This window comes from Egretta garzetta, unplaced genomic scaffold, assembly GCF_000687185.1.
Source record: "Egretta garzetta isolate BGI_Z169 unplaced genomic scaffold, ASM68718v1 scaffold354, whole genome shotgun sequence".
Classification (NCBI taxonomy): Eukaryota; Metazoa; Chordata; class Aves; order Pelecaniformes; family Ardeidae; genus Egretta; species Egretta garzetta.
The window spans coordinates 3,784,103-3,809,474 of NW_009259593.1; the positions used below are offsets into that span (position 1 = coordinate 3,784,103).

Sequence of the window (25,372 nt, forward strand, 5' to 3'; positions counted from 1 at the left end):
CCAAAAAAGTGGTCCTGAGCTGCAAAAGGACTTTTTCATCCATGGGACATTGCATTTTCTCAGTTTTCTTGCAAATGCTGTGGAAACTGAGTATGGACAATCTTCCAGGGATCTGATTAAATGTTAGCTCATTTAAAGTTTAACATAATGTTTTAATGATATGCAAATGAAAAAGCAAGTGTAGCATTTAATGCTAGGTTAACAGTTGGACTTGATGATCTTGAAGGTCTTTTCCACCCTTTTCCACCTCAGAATCATTATTCTGTGATTTCTGAGCGTAGCGTTAGTGTCACTGTCCAGGTGCTGTCCTCTGAACCATGTATTAAAACCTCCTTTAAAGGGAGCTGTGAAAATGGGAAGCAGGTGTGGCAGAAGTGTCATTCCAAGACATTCCCAGTTTACTGAAGCAGAAGAACAGTTAAGGCAACATTGAGAATTTTGAAAATCTCACTTCTGTTTCTAAGGAATTACCAATGTGATCATTTTTTTCCTTGTGAAGTTTATTTTTACAAAATCTTGACACATGTTCAAAAGGACAGTTAAAAACAGATGAGAATAATATGTAAATAATTTACATTTGCAGTTCCAAGGTTGCATTTGCATACTCAGAGATCCTTATGTTGAAAATACAACATAAAATACATCATTTTAAACACCTGCCTTCAAAACCATGAAGAACAATGTGGGTATAGCCCTATAGCTTGATGTTCTTCCAGGATTATCGTAAGCGAGCATGCAGATTGCAGCTTGCATGGAAATGAGGGGAGTGTGTATGTCTGTGTGGTTTATATATGACTGGTCTGAATAGGTACTTCAGACCTTCCATGTCAAATGAGTTTTTTCAAATTCGAGGAAGACAGGAAACAGGACTGTTTTAAGCAACAGACTGCTCTCCCCTAAAACCCAGCAAAACTTCACGTTATTTAGGACTGTGCTTAAAAACCATTTCTGATGTTTTGGTTGTTGTTGGGAGTCACTGAGTCCTAAAATAATCAAGTTGAAATAGCCAGGAGAACGAAAGAATTTGAAGATGTACCTCTTGTTAAGTCTCTGGGAGGAGACTTAGCATAAGATAGCAGTGCTGGTTTTGCTAGTGGCATGTTGAAGCTTTATCTTGACGAGCTGGGAAGGTTGTTGCACTTGTTTTATTCCCAGCCAAGGAAAAGTAATTAAAGTACATCTTAAAATCCTGCTGATTGTAAAAGTCGTATATATTTATGACTTGGCTACCTTGATGTTTTGTCTCTCATCAGGGTAGCAGCTGAACGCATGACGATTTTGCAAGTGCTTTGAGAGTCTTTAGAGCCTTTGACTTTCCATTGTATCGTGGAAGCAGGCTTTAAAAACAAGGAGATGGACTCAACACCGAAAGCAGTGGTGTGATGGGAGGTGCTCTCCCCACCCTCTCTGGAATAACCCTGCCCTGCTGAGTCACGGCCTTACCCTGGAGGAAAACATCTCAGGAAAGCAGGAAACTTTCTAGACACGAACAGTATGTATTGGTTTTGGTAGTTAACTTTGTTTTCTACTTTTTGTTAACGTTGATCAAAGCCAATGAGCTTCTTCATTATTTCCAATATATACAACTACAATAGTTACAGGGTTTTGGTATTGTTACTGTTTTCTGGTGCCATTGAGGTTTTGTTATGGAAATGAAGCAAAAGCAAAAAGCTGATCCAAGTTATACTGTAAATCCAAAATTAAGTCACTTCACACCAGTACATACCACTCCAACGCTGATGTGCAATATTGTTAAAAATCAACACTTTCTGAAAGCTAAGACAAATATATGTGCTAACAAGCTAAAGGTGGGCACTGCTGCAGAGAATGTTGGAGGGGGGATGGGGGGAGAAGACTTCTGAAGCTACTGAATCTGAAGTGGGATGAACAAGGCACATCTGGAGGAGGCTGCATCCTCTTCTGGCATCTTGTCCCCTTGGCAAAACTACAGTAGGAACTTGCTGACGCGTGGGCTCCTGTAAATCTACTCGGGACAGTTGTGCCGTCAGGCACCACACGGATGTGTCCGGCCTGTCTACCTCACAGCCAAGTTCTTCTCTGTCCTTGAGATGACAAGATCTTTGGCAAACCAGCCGGTGTGTCAGGATGCTTCATCACCAGCAATGAGAACAGACAACTGCTGGGTGGGTTTTTTTTTTTCAACTTTGATCATACTCCGTCTATACTTTATTTGGTGATCTGGGGAGAATTTATTGAAATTTGACCTTTTAATTGAAACATCTGTAATAAAGATGTATTATTTACCATATTGGAGGCTTTCTATCTTGCTGTTCACTTGTTTTGTGGCAAGGTGTGTGTCTGTGCTAGAACACCAAGCTTACCAGTTGTTAACTTGTTATACTATATATGTATAATAATAATCTTGTTAACTGGATATTTGGCTTTTTACGTTAACTTAGAGCTTTACTGCATTTTGCCTTAAGGAATAGCCTTTTCTTCAAAAAACAAAGTTACATTTTAGGCTAGACTTTTACACTGTTGGCAGCTGGAGAATATGCTGCTGTCATTCTGACAAAAATACACAGTAATTTTGAAGAGGGCAAATGTTCTATTGCATCTTGTGCTGTTGAAAAAGTCAAATTCAGGCACTGAGGTCTCTTTCTTGGATGTGTAATGCATCTTTGTTCTTATCACTGAGATTCTTGTTGAATTTCAATTTTAGTAGGGGATGGAGGTTTCACATCACAATAGCTAAAATCATGTCCATAAACTAGGTCCTTTTGAGAGATTTCATCTAAGTGTGGCTCATGAACTGTGACAGTACTCCACATGTTCTTCTTCCCCAAGGATTTATGTAAGAGTTCTCTCATTCTCCTGTTTTCCTTGGATGTGGATTCCCAAATGATGTCCAGTTCCCCTTCCACTTTCCTAGAAAAAAAAAATGAAGAGAAATACCAATTTTAAAAACAGTTTTCAGCAGTACATCGCTACAGTATGTGGATAAGCAAATTATAAACTGCAGGTGTTTAGATGCTTGAAATTATCTGCTGAAATTCGTTCCTGTTCTGTTTTTTTTTTAAAAAAAAAAAGCCCACTAAATGTAATGTTAGAATATGATTGGGAAAAAAGATTTGGACCCACATGGAAAGTTAGATTAGGTCCACACAAAAGTGGTGCATGTGAAATGCAAACATTGTGACCTGTCCACAGAATCGGGCTCTGGTGTGAGGGCAGGTCTGCTCCCTGTAGCACGTGCCTCCCTTCTGCCAGATGCCAAGAGTTCTGCACCTCTCCTCTTGGAGACTAAAAATGTCTGACCGAACCCAGCGTCAGGCTTTGCGCTTAGCTAATGCCTCAGTGTGGAGGTCAAGCAGAAGTGGTGTGAACTTTTTTTTTCCCCCTCTGGGGAAGAGGCAAAGATAGCAAAGGGCAGTCCTTAAGGCGTTGTAACCTTATTGCCCAATTTCTCTGACTGCCCAAGCATAAATGCATGAATTATTTAATGTTTTTCTCAAGAAAAAGGTTATTTTTCAAACATGGCAGCTAACATAATTTAATAATGCAGTGTATTCCAGCATCAGGCTTTTTATTAAGTTTTATATTTTGTCAAGGTTAAGCTCTTGAGTTTACTCTGACGAGCTTCTGGTATATGTCAAAATACAAAATAATCAGAAAGTCAAGATCACTTGAAGTGGAAAGGAAAGCTGTTGCATAGAAAATGAGCACACAAGTCTTAATAGTATAGACTTCTCTAGCAGTCACTTCAAGCCACTCCCTGAAACACTTGATAAGAGTGTTTACACACATTCTGAATACCAGGTTCTAGAAATGAGAAACAAATCAATGCAAAACATAAATGTGTTGAGATTTAATGCTGTCAGGCTACATTTCTTATTTCTGGCTTATACTAGAAAATACATAATTGGTACTTTGTGATCAAGAACACTGAGAATGTTAAAAAAAAAAAAAAAGTGGCCTAGATATAGTACTAGTTCATTTTGTGTTTCACCTTATGACTGGATACAGGTGGAAGCAGTACAGTTGCCAAGAGTAGCCCAAGACCCTGCTCAAGAACACAAGAAGCCATGTTAATGAGTTGGACCTTTCCATTTCTGCCAAGTCTCTAGAAAGCTGTTGAGAAGCAATCTCTCGTTTTTGAAACAGCTAAACTGTAGATGACTTTGTTCTCACAAAGTATATTTCTCCTTGAGCCAGTGGTAAGAGTGGCTGATGCTACCAGTGACTTGCTATGTGCTTCAAAATGCTTTCCAGAGTCAATTATCATTATCCTCAGCTTACGTTTTAGGGGATGTGAGGCGCAAAAAGTAAAATTACATGATTGAACTCCCCCAACAAGCCATCCTGAGTTTTACCCTTTGATTGACTCTGGCCCTCTGTATCTTGGAACATTTTCAGCATCATCTTCTGTTTTTAAATTAAGTTTTATATCTTGATAGGGACAAGCTTCTGTTCTCTCTTGCCACTTCTCTCCAGCTGGAGTCTGCATGCAGTGTGCACAGCACTCTTAAGCTCTTGTATATTAATAGTAGAATGTAACCTGGTTTATCCTTGTTGTAGTGCAGAACATTACCCAAGCTTTATTTCATCTGCTAATTTCTAAAACCAAGATTTTTTTTAAAGATTGTCTCATTGTTAATGCTTGTATGAGTTCGAGGCAGAGAAAATTTGAACAGGAAACTAAAGAACACTGAATTCTGAGTTGTAGTTTAATGCTGTCAGTATGCCTGACATGGGATGCTCATTTGCAATCCATACGCTCAGTTCAATAGGAAGTGCATTGATTTTAAGAAAAAATAGTTCAAAGAGATTAGTTTTAAAAGTATCTACATGGTTAAAATTACTTCAGCAGCAAGGAAACAGATGCCTTTAGAGGTAATGCTGTATCTGAACTCTTCCTGGAGGATTAATTTTTAAACAGAGCTGAGAGATGCAGAATCTGAAAGTGCTTGCTGGCTTTGCTTTGGAATGAGCAGTCAAAGCGGGTTGTGTCAAGGGAGCACAGTGCAGATGCCCCTGGCTTGGCACGCAGCATGCTGCAGTCATAGGGAAGTCTCGACAGTGTGGCAGAACGTACTGCTTTTATAGTTCAGCTGTTCTTCAGGTGAGCATCCAAGAAGTAGCAGATACGACCCAACTGTAGTTAGAGAAGGGGTTTTTTTAGTCTCTGGTTTTTTGTTTTAAAATTCTGACCTGATCAAAATCTAAAAACACATTCAGCAGAACAGGTTGGGGGGGGCGTGTCTTTATTCTCGCTAGTCGCAACTTCCCAGCTGGCTTAGGAACTTGGATTATTACATAGCAGCTTGGTTACTATAGCTGCTGATGGTCTGTGCTTTTTTCACACCACCAAGATGTCCTTGCTCCTACTTCACAGGGCAGTGGCCCTCACCATCTTTCTCTTACATTTTTCTGGATCTCACTAGAAATTCCCTCAGGCTCAGCAAAGTATTACTGTTCTTGACTAGGACTACTGTGACGTTACCCTGTACAGGTGGCAGCCTAAGAGGTAACCCTTGCTACTTACTCCATTGTGCCCGTGGTAGCTGGTTCATCTCTTCAAGTACAAGTCTTTGTCACTTGGCATTTAAAACTAGATACGTACTCCGTACTAAACGTGTCCTGTTTCCAGTTGTCTTTAGGCAAAAAGCATTAAATTTGTTTCTCATCAATGTAGGCTGTTGTATGAGCAAAAATAAAAAACCATGCAACCCCTAACCTAGCCAAAATGTAAGTTTTTATATCTTGTTGAGAGTAAGCAAAATGTTAACGCTGTACTGATGTTTGAGGATGAAAAAAGTTAACAGAAGCAGATTCTTCTTTACAAAAGGCGGAGCTTTCTGCCCTCACTGAACTAAATTCATTCAGCCTTGATATCTGAGAATCTTATTTGGCCTGCTGGCTCAAGAATTAATTTCCATCTATCTTGTAACAGTTTATTTAAATAATCCTTATCAAAAAGATCAACAATTTCTATCACGGGTACAATTTTAGATTTAACTTTACAGGTAAGACAGCTCCCCTCCCTTGCCTGCGCGTGGCTGTGAAGCTTTTCTACTGTTGACCCTCTTCTGAGGACAGTCTAAGGCAGTTTCATTCCTAAGGCTTCCAAACCTGCGTTTAACATCCAAATAGAGCAGCTGTAACTACCTCGAAGTGAAGGACTGTTCCTCTGCAGAAGACTTACGAAACACATTGTGACCTAGAAAACTGACAAAGGGTAAGTGTCCCGTGAAATAAGACTTGAGGCATTTCCGAACCTGGTTTTCTACCACATTAATAACTTTGTTTATACCTAAAACATGCAATGTTTTTCACTTAAGGAAAGGTTTGTGATAATGGTAACTCGTAAGATTACTCTGTAAACAATAAAAATGTCATTATGATTATCAGCTGCCTGAAGAGCAGGAAATAATACTGCTTTCTCATCATTTGCTTTAGGCAAAAGGTTGCTGTGAATTTCCCATATTCTCTAGCAAAAGCTGTAATTACTGAGAAAGCTCTGCAGAGCCACTTCTAGGAAGGTAAAATTTGCATATCTAGAAGCTTTAAAAAGCTTTTATTTATCCAAAGATCAATTATATCTATATGTATTTCTTTTTGAAAACCAAGTGGAAAAATTCTGTACCCTTGGAAGTAGTGCAAACCCTGATTTTTGTCATTTGGTGAAAGATGATGCAGGAGGGGAGAAAATGTCCAAGGAAAGTCACTTTTGGTATGCTTTACGAAGGGTGCATTAGTTTGGATGCAGACTTGTTAGAATGATGGGAGAAGAAACAAAAATGAGAAAGCACATGAGTATAAAGGAAAGTCACTTTTGGTATGCTTTATGAAGGGTGCATTAGTTTGGATGCAGACTTGTTAAAAACAGAATGATGAGAGAAGAAACAAAAATGAGAAAGCACATGAGTATTGCCAGGGTGCAAATGTCTAAACAAACATTACTTCTGACTGCTCTGTGACCCCTGCAGTAGCTCTGCCTCTGGGCACTGCACAGTGTGCCCTGGTGAGAGGGTCCTGACTGCGCTCAGTCAGGTTTGCTGCGGTCCTACGCAGGTTGAGAAGGTGGGGCTGCTCATCTCTGCCGCAGTGAGTTGTGTCAGTGTCCTGCTGACAGAACTGTGCTGTTTCCAGACCTGAAGTGGCATCTTCCCTTGTTTTACAAGAAAACTTAGAACCAACAACAGATATGGTAAACTTTTATGATAAAGAATTTCATGTCAGTAGCCAAGTCAGACTCAGTATGATTTCCTAACTCCACTATTACAAAACTAAATGCAAGAGCAAAAGCAATTGCAGGAAAGAGTTTTCTGTCTTCACCTACTTACAGTGCTTTTGACTAGACTGACTGCGGTCAGTGCCTTTAAAATAGGTTCATTTGTTCTATAGTCTTCCTAAAGAGAAATGGTAACTTTAAAATGCAAAATCAGCCATCCAAGTAGTCAGCATACCTTCAGCTGAATTTTAAATTAAACTGGCTTTTCTGCTTAAAATGATGGCATTTTCATTATTTAAACACTGAAATTAGAGAATCTAATACACAATATATTTATTGTATGTGCTTACCTTAAAGTTTATACAGGTATTTTTAATTGAAACATTATCACCTAGACAGTTTTCTGGACTGTAAATTTACTCCATAAATAGAGCTAGTGGAAATACATATAAATGTTTGGTATTTTCCTGGCACTAGTGACTTCGGTTGCCAAGCTACAGATGACTAGCAACATCTAAACTACAAATAATTTTCCCTTCCTTACTCTTGTGACTGCGTGGAGGGAAAGGAGAGAGAAAACAATAGGCCTTATAAAACCAAAATACACAAAGCTGACCAAAATACCTATCCACCAGAAATTAAACATGTATAATGGAGTACATACATGTTTGGATTACCTTGGGAAATAACTTCATGTTACCACAATACTTGAGATGAATAAAGGAACATGAGGAAACGTTTATATGAACAGTATCAGCCATGGTGTTAGTTGGTTTTATTGATTTTGTTTTATAAGAATAAAAATATATTGTCTCATATAAGTGCAGAATTGACATGACTTCTCAGGGACATTTCATTTTTTTATCTAGATTTTTTTAATATAGTTATCAAAGGAAAATAGTGGATGATGAGATGAACCAAAATACAACTTGAACGATGAACATAATTTTTTTACTTTCAGAGTTGTGTTCAGTATATTACATGCTAATGAACACTGCTGAGGCTTAACTACCACCAGAAAAAGGCACTGCCCAATTACACTGTTCATTAATGTAGGAGACTACAGAAATGTAAGACTTCTCTTTATGAGGTTCATCTTGTGCTTGGTTCCATAAACCATTTTTCTTCATCATCATATTGTTAAATGGACTACCATGTTGTAGTTCCAGGTGCCAATCTTGCTTCTTAAAAGTTAGTTGCAAGTATTAATTCTGTGTGCTTACCGAAGGAAAAAATGAGTCAATTCAGACTGAAGAGGAAAAAATGATGTTGTGTACTATAGGAAAGTATAATTAATTATTTGACACAGATGTGTTACATCATCTCATTTACCTACTTTGGGGCTAGAAAGGTAAACTTTGAATGATCCATATTATGGGACTTTGAACTATGCTCTATCCTACACTGAAAAAACCCTCTTTATTTAACTCGCTGTTCTCTACTGTAAAAAAATTTAACATGAACCCAGAAGTATGAAAGGCACCTAATTAGTTTAAAAATCCTAAGTAACTATTTCCAGAGAAATGTGGAATAGTCAAAATACTGTTTTCTCATGCAAATTTTAAAGATTAGTGGGGTGTTCATTGTACAATTCCCAGCTACTCACAGTTGTTTAATAGCTCTGTATAAAATAATTGAGAGGAACTGTGCTGATATAAGGTACATGATACCAAGCCCTGTTTTTCTATTGTCTTTAAAGCTGTTATTTCACAATGGCAGAGATGACCTGCAAAATGACTGCTTAATTACTTCTCTTTAGTTGTAAAAAGTTTTTCCTGTAAGCTGATAACATGAATGTGCTATGAAGCTTTCCACTACCAGAGGGGAAAAATACCTTTAAGGACTCTGTATTAAAAAGATATTTCAATACTGGCAGTCATAATCTTGTATAAATCTGTTAAATTATCTTTTCTTTTTATTCTGCATGCAGCTGTTCTAAGTCACTTATTAACAGTAACTTATTAACAGTAAGGTAGATTCTAAAGGAACCCCATCACACACATATGCATTAGATTCCTTTAATTTCCTGCTATTCTGAAAACTGTTGAGGGGAAAGCGTTCAGCCTTTAGCAGAAGATGCTATTAAACAATTAACATATATCTTACTGACCCTCCAAATCATCCAAGACTAGGCTCAGATTGATATTCTTCTCAAATAAGAACAGTAGCAGTGATCCAGAATAAACTCCTTCTTCAAAAGGTCTTTTTTGGGAAAGGATGGAATTAAGAGGAGCATTTCAGCATTTTCAGTATAGCTAAAACATGAGTGAGAAGATACCCGGAAGATAGCACATGAGGCTCTGATGAAAAGCAAGAGCTTGCGGCTGTGTGCAGTTGCCTCCCCCCTTTACCCGTCAGATCTAATTGGATTGCTTCTGCCGGTGACTGACTTACCTTTGCTGCTGCAGCACTTCATCAAGGGTTTCCTGTTTGTCTTGCAGCAGACGCTGGAGGTGCTTCATTTCTTGCTGGTACTGAGCAGTCTTCCCGGCAAATTCTTTCTCCTGCTCAGTCATCTTGAGACTGATATCTCCAAGCTTCCCAGCTGCTTTCTTTTTATATACCTGCAAGGGTTAAAGACAATAAGATAAAACGTGATTGTAAGAGAAATAAGGACAAACTCACTACCAACAAAAGAAATAGCTAGAGATCCCAATTTGCAGTTTAATCTTTGCATCAGTGCTGCCTTCCTTAAATATGTCAGGTAGGTTGCATTATTTTTTTACCTATTTGTTAATTTGAAGGTATTACACTTGTACTTTGTTCTGCATATAAAACCAGTGTTTACAGTGAATACCATACCGTATGCTTGTTTTACGAGTGAAAAGAATTAGCTGCAAAAAATGGGTTTGTTTTCCAAGATGCAAAGCTACACTTTATACCACATGTTGCTTACCACTTGTCCAGCAGTCGTATTTATCAATGCATACCATGAAAAATTGTTCATGTGCTGTTAGTTCTTTAATCTTAAGAGGAAGAAAAAAGTGGCTTTACCTTTTAAAATATCTTGCTGCTTCACATAATATTCTTTCTGTTCAGTGAAGCACAAGTGATTTTTTGCTTATTGGCAATAATGACCAAATACATTGGTCTAATCTCAAAAACAAATTGGTTTTGTACAAACTGATTTTGCTTTCTGAAATAATTTCCCCATTAAATTACATAAGCACAGGAGGAATTGAAAAATACATCTTGTGTTATTGTTACGCATCTCTACATGCTGCTGCTCTCGACAAACCCAACAGGTATTATCCAGTATTAGCTTTTTGCTCATGATTTCAAATAGAATGCTTAAACTGTTAAGTGTCTGCAGAATGTGATGTTTCATGTAGGCTATAGGCCAGTTTTGGGATGGAAGCAACCCCCTCTAAAACCACAAACTATTTAGTGAAGCTTTGAAAATACTGCTATTTATGGCTTGCTAATACAAAGCTTTATTTAAGGTGTTAACCACTAAGGTTTTATCTTCATCTGTATCAGAGCAGAAAGTTTGAGTACGACTTCTGGAGGAAGGAGCTAAAAAAGGCATTTTTAGGTATGTGCTGCAAGCTACATAATCCTTTCTCACAAAGTTTCCTTTTTAGCTCTTGTAAAATGTGTCATATTGGAGTTTCATTATCTGGACATAATAGGATAGTGATAAATAATATTTACTTAGAATGTCAGTCATTCAGTTTTTAAGACTGACTTCCAAGGTTTTTTTCCTAACTTTTCCCTGTCAGTTCTAAGAAAAGGATTAGAAGGCTGCAAGTCACATCAGTCAGCTTTTTAGATCACCAGAGAAGTCTTCAAAATGCAGAGTTAGATGCTAGCGCTTGTAATGCTAGGGAAGGTTAAAGGTAAACAGGTTCCTTCTGAGCAGAGGGTTGCTCGGAGCTAGCCCAGAGGAAGTGCAGAGCACAGGAAAACGGCTGAACTTTTGCCTCTGTCAGTAAATGCCTCTTCCAGCTCTGGACCCAGAACCTGAAATGCTCTCTTTAGGGCAGGTGCCTGTAATTATTTCAGAGAACTACAGAGAACTTCCTCTTTCTTTTAATACATAAAAGGCTGATAGAGAAAGCAGCCAACAGTATTGGTGAAATCAATTTTTTATCTAGTGGTCATTGATCACCCAGCTAGTAGGGGGAGGTCTCTGTTCTAAGCCACGTTCTGCCTGAGATGGTTCAAGCCTGCGTCTCCTACATACCCTGTAGCTGCCTCTGTTGGCTTGGATGGTTGCAAAATCAGTGGGGCACAAAGGGCAAAAGCGTGCCATTTTCTGACCTAATGATTAGGGCATGGAACTAGATATGAGGGATACGTAGCTCTGATCTTGCTCCTATGACTAATTATAACTAAGTCTGTTTAAAAAGCATAAGCTATCTCAGCAGAACTTCAGCAAAAAAAAAGTTCTGGGCATGCTGACACGCACAGCTGCTGACATTTATAGATACTTCACAGCAGGCTACTACCATTGAATTGTTCAAGACAACCTCCTATTAATTTTCTCTGAAGCGAAGCAGGTAAACAGACTGGTAGAGACAACAGTTTTCAGGAAGAGGATAATAGCACGTGGCTGGAAGTGGTAGTATTTTCCTCTGAGCTGACAAGGGTAGTCTGCCAAGGTCGTGGCATCACAGGTATAGAGTGAGCACCTGAGATGAGGAATAATCCTGGATGCAGCAGCTAGTACTGAAGAGGACATAATTTACAGTCAGGAAGGTATACTCCTGGGCACCGTAGTTCTTTTACACCTCATGTACTGAATTACAAACTGGAAATCAGAGAATTCTGGGTAGAGAGCCAACAAAACATTACTTCTACAAACACAGGCTGCTGGCCATGATACATGTAATGATCTGGTCCCACGGTCAGGCAACAAAGCTGTTTTCTGTCAATCATGTATTGCTTTTCTCCTATACTTTACCAGCAAAAATTAGTATCATCCCTTCCAAAAGAGATAAATCAAAGTACCATCTGAAGAAAATTGCCTTGCCATCTCTATAAAAAAGTACTGTAATTCTGATCCTGACAGAACAGCCCTGTAATGGCAACCCTGATGAAATTTCTACTGGGTGCTATGGAACATGGCCAATTGTCTCCCATGACAACTAAAAACTTCTAAAATACATTAATTAAGAGCACAGACAGTTGTCTTCAGGGCTGTGTAAAAAGTCATTATGGGGGAGGGAAGTCCCTTTTTGGTAGTAGACAAGGGCAATGTTTACACTTACCACCTTCCCAGTAAAATTGAATGTGACAGATGAAAAGTGACAGCCTATATATTCACAAGTTTTACTGAAAGAATGTCTTTTGTCAGACAGTATTGTGGTGTTAATAGAAAAAAAAACATTTCCTCACAAACACTAGATTTCTGGTCTGTTAAAGGTTTGTTTCTGTTTCTTAAAGCCTCTATTCAGTCTCTGTGAAAAGTATGTGGGTAAAATGTAGAAACTTTTAAATTCAAAAGCCAACAAAATGAAGAAAATGTTGAGCTATAGTTTATATTTTATATATAAGTTTTGAATATAGATATTATATGCCACACTAGATTAGCAGATTGATATTGGCACACAGATGAAGGGTAAATAGTTGGGAAATTAATAAAAAGGGAAAAGCTGTTTATGCTGGAGAAACTTTAAAACTGTATGTCCAAAGGTTTGTGATAGTTGTGTGTGTACGTGACCTGCTTTGACAAAAAATAATGTAGTATTAGATAAACAGAACTGACTTTGTATTTTAGAGACATAAGATGAAGTTGACACAAGAAATTGAAGTTATTTGAGTCCTACATTATTCGTCAGCACCATGAACATAAACCACTTTGCAAACTAATCCAATATTGTGAAGGAAGTTTAGAGCTGAAATTATCTTAAAATTTAATAACTCACTAGAGAAATCACTTTATACAGGATTATTTCATTATTCTTATCTTACTCTATTTTCACCTTATTCTGTTTCTTTAACCGCTTTATCTTTAACCTATTTCTATCTTAATTCTTTTCTCCTACCATAAAGAGGGGTATGATGAAGTATTCTATTCCCGTATAGAACAGAACTTGCAGAGATACAGGAGAAGCCTCGAGTTTATTTGTTTAACCTCCCTCTTAGCTTTTGAACTTGTAGGTTCAGCTTGTCAAATTTTAAGATCTCTATAACCAGGAAGGCTAGAAACTTCCTTTTAAGAAATTGGGGGCTTTCCTGGTAATAGCAAGCTTTTAAGAGCTGAGGGAAGATTTGACAATGCCGAATTTCCATTTTCTAAGCAACACAGCAAATGACTTGATTTTACTAGTTTTATGAAACAAAACATTGCTACAATAGTAGGACAGAGGAACAACTCAAATACTGTGCTGTAGCATCAAGGCAACACTTAGGAAATACTTGTTCTTATTACATTGCAGATTTATCCTAAGGTTCAAAAGACTTAACCTGAAGTTTTAAAAGGTTCTGAAATTTGCTAATGCTGAATGTTTTCTCTTAATTCCATTGCTTTATGACATGACACCACTTTCCTGGCAGAGATTTTCTAGCCTCTTCCTCCTCAGACTCTATTAACAAAGTAACTTGCTAAACTTTCTGATGTATGCAGTTTCTTCTACCTCAGGAAGGTACCAGTAGATCTCAGATGTAGTATATTAATACTACATTAAATTCCATTAAAAATCCATAAATTTAGTGATCAGCTCTCATGTGCAATGTCTTATGTTAGAGATTACACATTGATAGCAGGAATCAAATCAGATTTTTGTAGTAGTTACTGTAAAAATGAAAGGTCGTTGAAAAAAAAACCAACACAACCACCAACCAAACACAAAAAGACCCCGTAATTCCATTCCTGTTAGGAATTGTAACTCTGCAAAATCCTGCTGTAGAAAATGTGACTTTTTAGTTTGTTGTTGTGACAAATTTGAGGCTTTAATCTAACTCATCGCTTTGGTATCTAGTTACTAATCTGGAATTTTCTACATATAATGTTAAGGTGATTCTAGTTTCTCTGCAAACTGTTTTAGCTACCAAGTGTATTTTAGAGGGGCTTAGTGTGGTCATTTGTTCTTATTCAGAAATTGTCAATCTAAATTTATTATTTGGCTTGGAAACCTCCCCAAATATTCTAGCAGGAACATAGAACTACTTTTATTTAAAGAAGAATCTGAGTTCATAAAACTGCTGTCTGTGCTTGAGAAATTTTCCTTTAGGATCTTTACCTGAGAGTGGTTCTTCTTTTTAGAAGATTTAAAGAATCAACACACAAAACTTAAACTAATCATTCTTGAAGAATAGCATACAGGGCCAACACACAAAACTTAAACTAAACTAATCATTCTTGAAGAATAGCATACAGGGGAAAAAAAAAAGGATATTTATGTAAGCTTTTTTGTTAAGGGCTCATGCCTATGCTCAATTCTGGAAATAGGTAGGGGAATTCTTAAAGGTCTTAGAGGAGTTAACTTTTTGCGACTTTGGATGTTTGTTAACTTTTGGGGTTTGTGACCATTGTATGACTCCGTACTGCAGTTATAGGCCAGGATTATGTCTGGAAAACCAGAGGTCTGTTCTAACTGTGATGGAGAGGGAGAGAGGAAACTATGCTCTTTTGTTTCTGGTTCTTTGGAGAATGCACTGAAATAATGCACTCCTCCATTTCCTATCCCCTGCTTAAATAGGATTGAGTGAGACAAAAGCCACTTGGCAGAGATGAAAGCATGTTTCTGTGGAGACCAAAGGTGACTTATAGCTGCTGGTCATCCTCATACATCACTCAAGAGTTAAGCACAGTGACTTAGGTGAAGCAAGGAAAAAAATAATCTGCTGTGATAGAGACAGTGCCTGTTGCTAACTAAAGCGTATTATAAAAAACCTCTAAAATGAACGCATTGAAATAGGTTAGCAAGCAGTAGCTTTTAGTAGAGAAGTTTATGATACTACTCCATATGCTCAAAACAAGGCACATGGTGTCACACATGGTAGGCGCTGTGCTATCACTCTGTCCAGTCTCCTACGAGGATGTTGTTTCCTGGGTTTGTTACAGGGATCTTAGGAATAGATCATTTTGTAGCAATAATGGAAAGCGGTTCTACTCAGCAGGTGGTTCAGAATGCCTGAGATACACAGCCAATATTACTGGGGGTATTCATATCTTCTCCAATTTGTAGCAGTACTTTTGTATGAGTGGCAGAGTATGCAAATAACCTACCTGTAAGTTCACAGTTATGACTGAGTAGAGAAGTATGAGGAAACTGAAACAGTTTCAGACAAAAGCCAGAGTAAATTTGGCCATGTGTCTCTCTGCTGTGCCTATAGGCCATCTCCAGAAAGATGAATGGATTTCCTTTCAATTTTCCTTACAATTCCTGTTTTCTATGCAAACACTTAACTCTGGGAATAAGCTACCTGGTACACAAAATAGTGACACGTACTTACAAGACTCATTTAGGCATTCTTTGTAAACTTCAGCTAACATCATAAAGTCTGAAAGACTGTGTCCTAGAATGAAGGGAAAATAGGTGTTACAGTATTATATGCTGTACTACCTGGGCCTTTGCATTTCCCAGTCGGTAATTTGGGACAAAAATAAGGGTGCATTTTCTATCAGATGTTATCCTACCAGATAATTAAATCATCTGGAAAAAAGTAGTTCTGTAGGGTTGTTTGGCTTGTTTTGCTCAAAGTTTGCATGTAAGGAGGAGACAGTGCCTATATTGATGATAATAGCAGGTGGGAGGAAGAGGCACAAGGGGGACTGACTTTAACCCCTGTTCCTCTGGCAATTTTGTATACAATAAAAATTAGGGCAGAAGGGTTAATCTGCTATTCTCATGTTCCGATTCAGAGATCTTCCTTTTTTCGATCACAATTACAATCTCTGTAAAAAAAGACATAAAATTTAAAAGGGTTTAAATAAAATTATCTGCTATTATATGAGAATCATGATGCAAAGAATAAATTCGTGCATCTTCTCAAGAGACAGAACCCTCCTCTCCCTCAAGTGCTCCCCTGTGTTAACAAGGGACATCCTGGACCTCCTGAAGCTAGTGGCAATGCTTCATTAGGTCTATTATTGTATCCAAGACTGAGACCAGGCATGGTTAGAAAATGGTTACAGAAAAATTCCAGGAAGGCATCCTTTTCTAGGTAGGCACTGAATGATTGCTTAGAACAAGCCTCGATCCAAACAGTATCACATGGCTAGATGGATGCATTGCAATGACAAAATGAATATGGCATTAAGAACAAAGTATGTCTTCTAAAGGTTGAATGCAAAGAAAGCCAACAAAACAACCCACCAAAAAATTGCTATGCTAACCTTCCATACTGAAATCATTGGCAGGAAAAAAGGAAATAAGATATATTTTAACCTTTTTTTGCTATATAAAAGCTGTTCTATACGTAGTAATTTGCTGGTTCTATCTTGATATTTAACTCAGTAAAATGGAATAGTTCTGTTGGAAGGGACCTATAATGATGATGTAAAAGCAGACCTAAGTGTATCATTTCACTTTGGTCATAAAAAGTTTCACATCAAAGACTCTTACAATTATTGTTGACAGCATATCAACTCCTAAATGCAATATTGATTATACAGGTTTTGTAGGTGGTTTCATTGGCTGTATCTTCTCCAGGGACAGGATGCAAATTAGTAAGTACAGTTATCCCTTCCTGCCAGAAGGACCATGATTGGATACTGCCAAAACAGGGTAAAAAAAAATAAGTAACCAATTCTAATGCTTTCTACTCCAGTCTTTTTAAAAAGGACACAGAACAGATGTTAAATCATTAAGTTGCCTTTCACAGCTGATGTCTGTAGGTATAAAAAGAGTAGAAATGCTGCTTTTTATAAATATATAGGAAGATAAGATTTACAGAGCCAACCAAAAGAAACTACATACTGAAACAATTTCAGTGGGCCAGGCATATGCTTAGAATAATGAAAGCAAGACATCTAAATGTCTCTTGGATGTTCTGAGGTGTTCAAACATCTCAGTGAAAAGTGAGAAAGGTCCAAGTGCACTTTACATTTCTCCTGTGAGTTTTATTCACTTTCACTTTATGTGAAAATAAGGAGCAAACTGCACGTGGTTAAGGTCCATCTTTAGAACTGACAGAGCCATGGAAGCAGCTCCTTCTGTGGCTACGTTATGAAGACTGCAGTGCTCCTTGAAGTTTCAAGGGCCCCAAAATGGAAAAAAATTGAAGTCTAACAAAGTAGAATACTCTCCAGATGGAAGAACCATGTGTGCAGAGACACTTAAATCTGTGGTCTCCTGATGTTAGACCCAAAGCATCCTTCACTAAGGGTAAGGTAATCCCCAGATTAGTGTTGACAGGAACATGGTGAAGAAGCACCCTTGTTTCATTCAAATGTGCTGGTGTGTGCAACTGGTTTATAGGAATAAAAAAAAGAGTAAGCTATGCAATGGTTACAGGCATTTCTGAAATGCACAGTTCCTCAGTGTTCAGGAATTGTTAAGAACAAATCCTTATTGCTTTCTCTTCACCAATAACAATTTTGTAGTCCAATGCAGTATGTAGCAAGATGGTAGGAAAAAAATTAAGGCCAGCTTGTTTGGTAAAGTTGTATGAAAATGAGAGGAGTTGCAGTGGGAGATGCTAGATACCTTCAGTAAAAAGGTTGTTTATACCTATTTTTACACAAACTTTATGACTGACCAAGTTATCATCGAATATTTAGAATCCATGAAACAACTCGTTATAATCTGAATTCTTTTTTTTGACAGTGCATCTAATTTAAAGATGAATTACACTTGCACTAGAGGAGAGGAAAAGGTGCCTGATGATGAACTGGAGTGCAAAATCTGTTATCAGAGATTTACTGTTCATAGTCGTAAGCCCAAAATCTTGGATTGTCTTCACAGAATCTGTGCTAGATGTTTGACTAAAATACTTCATCTAGGAGACAGATCTCTCTGTGTTAGCTGTCCCTTTTGCCGCCATGAGACAGAGTTGCATGAAGATGAAGTCGAAGGACTCCCCAATGATACAAATATTATGTCCAAGCTTGTATTAAAAGACAAAACAACATGGAATTCTGACTGTAAAGAAGTAGTTTTAACACCAAAAACCTTGGCTGCTTCAAGTTCTTCCCATGGATCATCAAACTGCTTAGTAATTACAATTATGGAAGTACAAAGAGACTCCCCACGGACTTCCAGTCAAAGTACTGCCTCAGATTATTATGCTGACCATGGCACTGAGTCAGTATCTCTAAGTTCTCAGAGTCAGCTGGACCAAGATCTCTTTTCAAAGCTATGCAAGCATGTACCCAGAATACTGGTATGGCTGCTTGGATTTCTTTACTTTGGTTCCCTCCCTCTTGGGATCTACTTACTAGTAATTCAGAAAGTGACCCTAGGTGTTGTGTGTGTGAGTTTTGTTCCCTCCAGTCTAACTGTATGTCTCGTGTATGGCTTCTGCCAGTGCCTCTGCCATGGAATTTGTGACTGCTCTTCACGAAGCTGATACGCAGTGTTTTATCAATTAGTAAATTTTTAACTGAAACATAAACCAACACAACTTTAATCAGACTTTAACGGACTGTTAAAAATGCGTATAGTATGACATATATGTATTTTTGTTAAAGCACAATAACTTCTGTGAATACTGGCAAAATGACAACATGGTATTGTTGTGGGTTTTCTTTTACTAAAAAAATGGAGGTTACTGTCACCTGTTCTGTACGTAACAAATGGCTTTAGACCAACATCACATTAACTGTGAATAGAACAGATATTTGAAGGTTATTTATTAGATAAAAAAAAAACCCCAAACAACCCACACCCTGTTTTTATCAAATACGTTGTCACTGTTTTTAAAAACAGATGAAGATCAGAAATGCTGGGTATGACCTGTTTAAAAAGCCAAGTGTCCCATTACAAGCTAGTTCACATTTGAGTCAAATATTTTCTGACATCAAAGGGAAATAAAAGTTGCATTAAATATTCTGCTCTACAATCAGATTTTTCAGAAAAATTTTGAGTCATGAGAATTATAACAAAGCAGCTTGTAGCTGAATCTTAAAGGCCCAGTTAAAGAAGTTTTTAAGTAAGCTTTAATATTTGTCATGATTTGGTATGCCTGAAAAATTATCTGACATAAACCAAAGTATATAAAAGTAGAAATGAACCTAATTTATTTTGAAAATTAAAATACCAAAGTAAGTTTTGTTTCCTTAACATTGTTCCTGCACAAAAATGATTTATTTTTCTGAATATTTTTATTCAACCTATTTAATACTGCTCTACTGTTATTTTCTGAATTTCGTATGGTTGTACTGAGAACCTACAAAGTATTTTACATAGTGAATGACTTTATAATAAAGTTTGTTTACAGTAATTGCTAAAGTTCCAAACTAACAATGGGTATTTGTAAAGAGAATCACTTTTAATTTGCTACCTAACTTAAGAATACACAGTTTAAAATATGTAATAAAGCTGTGTATATAAATAGCTACATGGGTTTGAGTTTTATTTTAGCTTTAAAGACTTTCATAGTGATTCTGTCTTTAATAACAGATCTGCCAGATCTTGATTTATTTTGAGGCTTCTCAATGAAAACCAAAAAACACGGGATTTTTGTTCGTTTACTTTCTCCAAAAGTTTTGAATTCACTAAAAGGAAGAACCCGAGACCAGAAGACCAGAACCACCTTTATGTGCAAAGCACAAATGACTTGACTTCAGAGGGAAGCAATCTAAAAGGAATGGAATTGTCAGCTTTTTGAACAACCACTATCCATAGGGTACATGCCATATGTTTCCAGTGAAGAGTGGCTGTCCCGCCTAGGCTTCCTTCTTTCCTCCCCTCAGTGGGATGAAAGAAGCCCCAGAGAATCTTTTGACACGTGCACTGTGCATCTGACTTGTAATGTGGTTTTGGATGAGCTCGTGCCTGCTGGGACATGAAGCAACAAATTCACCAAAAGGTAAATGTAAGATACCTGGTTATGTCTAAAAAGTAGACAACACAGACTCACATTGTAGGCACCTGTCAGTAACTCAAACCTGTAGGCTAGAAGCTTTTCTCTCATCATAACCCGAGGACTGTATGCTCTAATTCATAGGATATAATTTGTATTTCTTATCTGGTAGCTTGCTGAAATAGCTGAAGATGGCTAAAAGCCAAGGCAAAACACCCTTTTCTAAGATAAGACATAGCGTAACATTCACATTACCAATAGTTTTATTGCCCCTTCAGAAAAATGAACAGATTTTAAATACTATTATCACAGATTACACGTAAATACCTCAGAAGAGATTTATCCTGTACTCCACATACAGGCCAGTTACTCTATTTGTGATTTCATGAAGCAGCTGACAGTAGTACTCCTCCAGCTGAAATAATCAGACTGATGAGACCTCCAGCCTATCTCGTTCAACTAAGCAGGAAGTACGTAATCTTAAAGTAAGATGCTGTTCAAATTTCATGGCTGTCAGAATTGCGCATGAACTGAGGAGGCAAACATATCTTCCATGTGAAAAATCCTTTTGCCTTTCCATATTCACCTGAATTTTTATCAGCAGCACCTAAAAAAGCAGTGTGCACAACATGGCCTGTCCTGCTTGAGGAACTCCATTACACATTGGGATTAAAAAGTCTTGTGACTAAAAAGAACCAAACTAAAAACTTGACAATGTATTTAGACTTAGGAAAATATTTTTTTTTTAAATACGTAAAACATAGGAATCCCCATAACTTCCCATAAATCACTGAAGAGAACAAATTAATAAAGCTTCTGTTTAGAAAAGTGGATTACCTGACTGGAGGTATTTAAGAAATAAAGGTATTTTCAGTAAAGAAATAAATTATAGTAGCTTTTAGCAAAGTTCAATTAATACAATAACCATGAAGTACATGGTATTTTAAGGTGTTTTGTGACTGTTCAAGCCCTCTACTTTACTGACAAAAATTAAGAACAAAAGTTTTGCAAGCAGATTAGTTTTACTTTTGCTAAATAGAAACAGCACTGTTGAAGAACTTTATTTACAGGCTGTTTTTTCTAACTTCTATTAACAGTTGATGGGTTAAGAAGGATTTTTTTATTTTTATTTGGTTTTGCACTTATTCACAGCATGTACTGTGTGTAAATATTCGTAATTTTATGCAAGTCTCTTCTCTACCCCCTATAGTAGTCACAGATCTATTAAATTGCAGAAAATCTGTATTCAAGAAGAACAGAAGCCCCTGTCTTGGCAGGGGAGACGTTTTCTAAATTTAGACAGACATGAATGAAGGTGAAAAATGGCTAAAAACTTTTTATAGCTGTATTAGTAGAATTAGAGAATTCTTTTATGGTAGCGTTTCACACATTTAGGTATTTTATGAAGGGTTCCTTACCAATTCTAGCTATTTTTCAGCTTAGTCTTATCTCTTTACATGTATGATTTGGTTTATTTTCTTTGTAGCTAATTCCTGGGCTGTGTTGATCCTTATAAGGAAAGCTCAGAAGGAGCTGGTCTCTGTTAACATAGTGTTGCACGTTTGTGTCATCTGATGCAGGAATAGCAGCGTAGGTCTCAATTGGAAAAGTGCAATGTATGGAGTCTCTGCTTTTGAGTAAACTGCACAAATTTGACTTGGTACAAAACTAGAGACATGGTTTAGTAGTGGACAGGTACAGTTGGACTCTATGATCTTAAAGGTCTTTTCCAACCAAATGATTCTATGAAAAGAGCTTTTGAAAGTAATATATGTAACTTTCTATATATGGAAACAAATACGCCAGATACCCTTCTCCTTGCTTTTTTGAGTTTACAGTAAAAGCAATTACTGTAGCACCAAGGATGTTAAAACATAAGTTTCAAATGTCTTTCATGCTATATGCTGTTATACTGCAATTACATGCTATGTTTTGTATTTGTTTAGATAGTTGTGAAGATAACCTATAGTGTATTCTCTAATTAGGCTAGATGTTTGAATCTCCTCTCTGTTTCTAAACCTCCTACCCTATGGCCATATGCAAGTACTTGATGGTAATTGTACACTCAAGAAAAGTTTTTCATCCAGCTGTAACGGACTTCAAGGTGAAGCATTAGTCCAGCCTCAGAAAAGTAGGAGAAAGAATATTTGGGCTACACTACAGAGCAAAAATGAAATACAAATAAAGTATAATTTGTAATTATTTTTACAACTAGTGATAATTCTGCAGGTAATGATGTAAATGCAATAACCTGGCACACATGCAATGTACAAATACAATGGAAAAAGAAATTTGTGAAAACTATAACGATAATCTCTTTGGCTTTTTAAAAATTCTTTATAAAATAATCCAGAAGTCTTTCATAAAAACGCTGACACAGATTAACTACTGACTTATTAAAAAACCAAAATGTTTTATATAATATTTAGCTTAGAAATGCTGCTTACCTTAACTTTTTCTTCCAATCTTCCTAAGCGTAGACTGCCTTCTACTATTTTGTTCAGAACACCGTGATTCTCATTTTCCAAACATTTGGTCTACAAACATACAGTATAGGTAATTCAATGTAACCGTCACTTTAGACAGGGCAGGCAAAATACATATGCTGAGGAAGACCAAGCTATTCTGTTTTGAGCTCCAATAGTCTGAAGGAACAAGATGAAAAAAGAGCCCTGAAAATTATTGTAATAATTGTTAATTAATAATTTGTCAACTGACTGCAAATACTATCTCACTAACAAAATAATACCTTGAAACAGTTTCATCTGGAAAGGATCATAGCTACTGATACTGTAAACCCAACCGATTCTGCATATTTTTCTACAGGAATATGTATGTATATGTAGGGATCCCATTTGTATGCATGAGACTCATCCTTCTGGGTCAAATTTAGTAGTCCGCTCTCGAAAGAGCTCTTGAAGTTGGCAGGGGTTCAGTCAAGGAATCTGACACGTGGCTTATGAAATGTTTCTGTCTTATGACTGTTTCCATCATTTCATGAGCACTACATTCTCTCTCAGATATGAAAAGTAAACAAAACAAAAACTGTATAAGCTGTAAAGAATGAAATAATTTTAAAAATGTAAGAGGTTAACTGTTAAATCCACTGAAAGCATTCAAGAGAGAAATAACCAGGTTGTAGGAGCAGCAATGTCTGACCACCTTGAACTACCCATATCACTCCAGAGACACGTCTCCTTTCACAGAAGTCAAAATTAACTAGCATCACTGGAGTGTGTGAGCTTCGTGCTGTCAGTGACATTCTGATTTACTGTGAAATCGTGCAATAGAACAAAAGAATCATTTTTGACAGCTGCTAACTCAGGATTACAGTTCATCATCAGTGTTGCACTACCAAAATTGTTTTAAATAAATGTGTTGCTGCTCTGTTTTACTGGGTTTATCAGTAGACTGTCACTGTCCCTGGAAACAGTAAACGTAAGACTAACTATTTTTGTGGAGATGTAGCTACTATGGATTTTTTTTTAACCCTCATTAAGGAAGAATATAGGCTAATTTCTTAAGGAATAGTGCTGTACCCTTTCTGCTCTCCCTGACCTTCTGGATTAAATCTGCATAAAATGTATTTTAATGCTTTAATTCAATTAGTGAATTAAAACAGAATAAGGCTAGGGTAGTACCAGTTGCTGAACTAAGTAAATAGTTACATTTACTGAATTTTGAGGTGGAGGGAATGGTAATACATTTTTAATTGTAAGTCATGCTCAGTAGTGGCTCTTCATAATCATTACCGTCTGGCTCTAATTTTTTTTTTTGTTTTCGAGGCCTTCCCACTACACAAGTGCATCAGATTGCCTGACTACAAGATACCTGCAGTCTAACTTTTTACCAAGGTAGGTTTTAGGTTCAGTGATTAAAAGCAGCAACAGGTTGTTCTGATTCAGCTCTACCAGGCAACAAAGTAAACTGGATATTTAAAGTTTTACTGGTACCAGACTATTTCAGTAGAAGTTTGTCTCAGAGTATCTCTGTTGTCAGCCCAGACACAGTGAATTCAGAAAAAAAAAAAAAAAGCAAGACTTGTGCGCTGTTTAATACCTAAGCCACAAAATGGAGAAATAACGGCTGGCAAGTAAGTGTGCATCACCTTCATACACATACACAAGAGAATGTGACCCAAAAAGAAGAGAAATTCTGGTTTGCATGACAGGACTGGCTTCTAATTGCTGGATCGGTTTCTACCTGTCTAAAAAAGACAGGCCATCATTGACTGCATTTTGGGCTGCTTTCCACAGACCTAATCCAAGCTTTTTTCCCCACACACACGAACCTTGATTTTCTAGTGTACTTTCAGGTGCAGGTTTCAGAAAGGAAGAATATGATGTCAAATACTGCACACCTGCAAGGATAAGGTTTACTTTGTGGTGATTAAGGTTATGTCAAGATATCTTTCCTTCTGAAACCAGCCTTTACCTCCAAAAGTATTCTGAACATCTACTAGGGTATTAAGTCAAATGGCACACCTTGTACTTACAGGTAATTCTGGATCTCTGTGGTATTTCTAATGTGGTATGCTGAGTATTTGAAAGTAGACATACCAGAGATTGAGATAAGAACCAGTTCCCCTGTTTCCTAGGAGACATTTATTGTGCCTAGTTTCACAAACCTAAAGTCCAATTTGCAGGGGACAAGGATTTGAGTTGGGTCACCATAGTTCCTCTTCTAGAATTAGGAATTAACTGCTATAGAATCTTGTACCCAACACCAATGATAACCTTTGTCTAGTACTTGAACAGCAGCAGCAAAAGAAGCTTTATTTTAACAAAGTTTTGTGAAGTGGTTTTCAGGACCAATTTGGAGTGCCAATATGTAAAATTGAAATTTTGTCCAAGATCTTGTAAAAGAAACAAAGTGTGCCTATAAATAGCCCAGTAACTTCCATGCTAGACACTTCCACTACACAGAAGTTGTTCCAAAACTCTCAACCAGCCTGTCAAAATGACTGCTTACCAAAAAGGAGCAGTAACATGCATGTGCTTCCACAGTAGAAGGTCCATACAGATCACTTCAAGGATAATAGGTTACCTTTAGATTCAGAAACAAGTATTAAAAAAATTATGATTTTGTGCTATTTTTCAATACGCGTAGCTTCAACAATTTAAGCCAATCTCTAAAATCAGATCAAAAAATTCTTCTAAACTTGATATATACCATTGCAAACCCTAATGCTGATGTGAGTTAAGGCTTAATTACGTTATCTCCAAAAATTAGGGTAGTTGCTTTCAACCACCCTTCTAGAAA

The 25,372-nt window shown here is 37.2% G+C and overlaps 2 protein-coding genes across 17 annotated transcripts in view; one reads left to right on the forward strand and one right to left on the reverse strand.

Moving 5' to 3' along the window:
• Positions 1-2,149: 2,149 nt before the first annotated feature.
• The window catches only part of CEP89 (centrosomal protein 89), a 42,640-nt gene continuing 19,417 nt past the window's right edge, over positions 2,150-25,372 (reverse strand). For 3 of the 16 annotated variants that reach the window (XM_035893574.1, XM_035893573.1, XM_009638043.2), the window contains 3 exons: positions 22,558-22,647; positions 9,590-9,759; positions 2,150-2,889 (listed from right to left, as the gene is read on the reverse strand). In XM_035893574.1, coding sequence (XP_035749467.1) covers positions 2,652-2,889; positions 9,590-9,759; positions 22,558-22,647 — 498 coding nt within the window. In that variant the 3' untranslated portion in view covers positions 2,150-2,651. Of the gene's footprint in view, positions 2,890-4,679; positions 5,117-9,589; positions 9,760-15,598; positions 15,662-16,016; positions 16,041-19,744; positions 20,086-22,557; positions 22,756-24,218; positions 24,318-24,401; positions 24,471-25,081; positions 25,157-25,372 lie in introns of those variants that run through there. The other 13 variants (XM_035893577.1, XM_035893578.1, XR_004841889.1 and 10 more) reach the window with 13 other exon arrangements.
• LOC118452206 (E3 ubiquitin-protein ligase RNF182-like) lies at positions 16,938-19,649 on the forward strand. Its single transcript, XM_035893581.1, has one exon. The coding sequence runs from the start codon at positions 17,930-17,932 to the stop codon at positions 18,653-18,655; it is 726 nt and encodes a 241-aa protein (XP_035749474.1). The 5' UTR covers positions 16,938-17,929; the 3' UTR covers positions 18,656-19,649.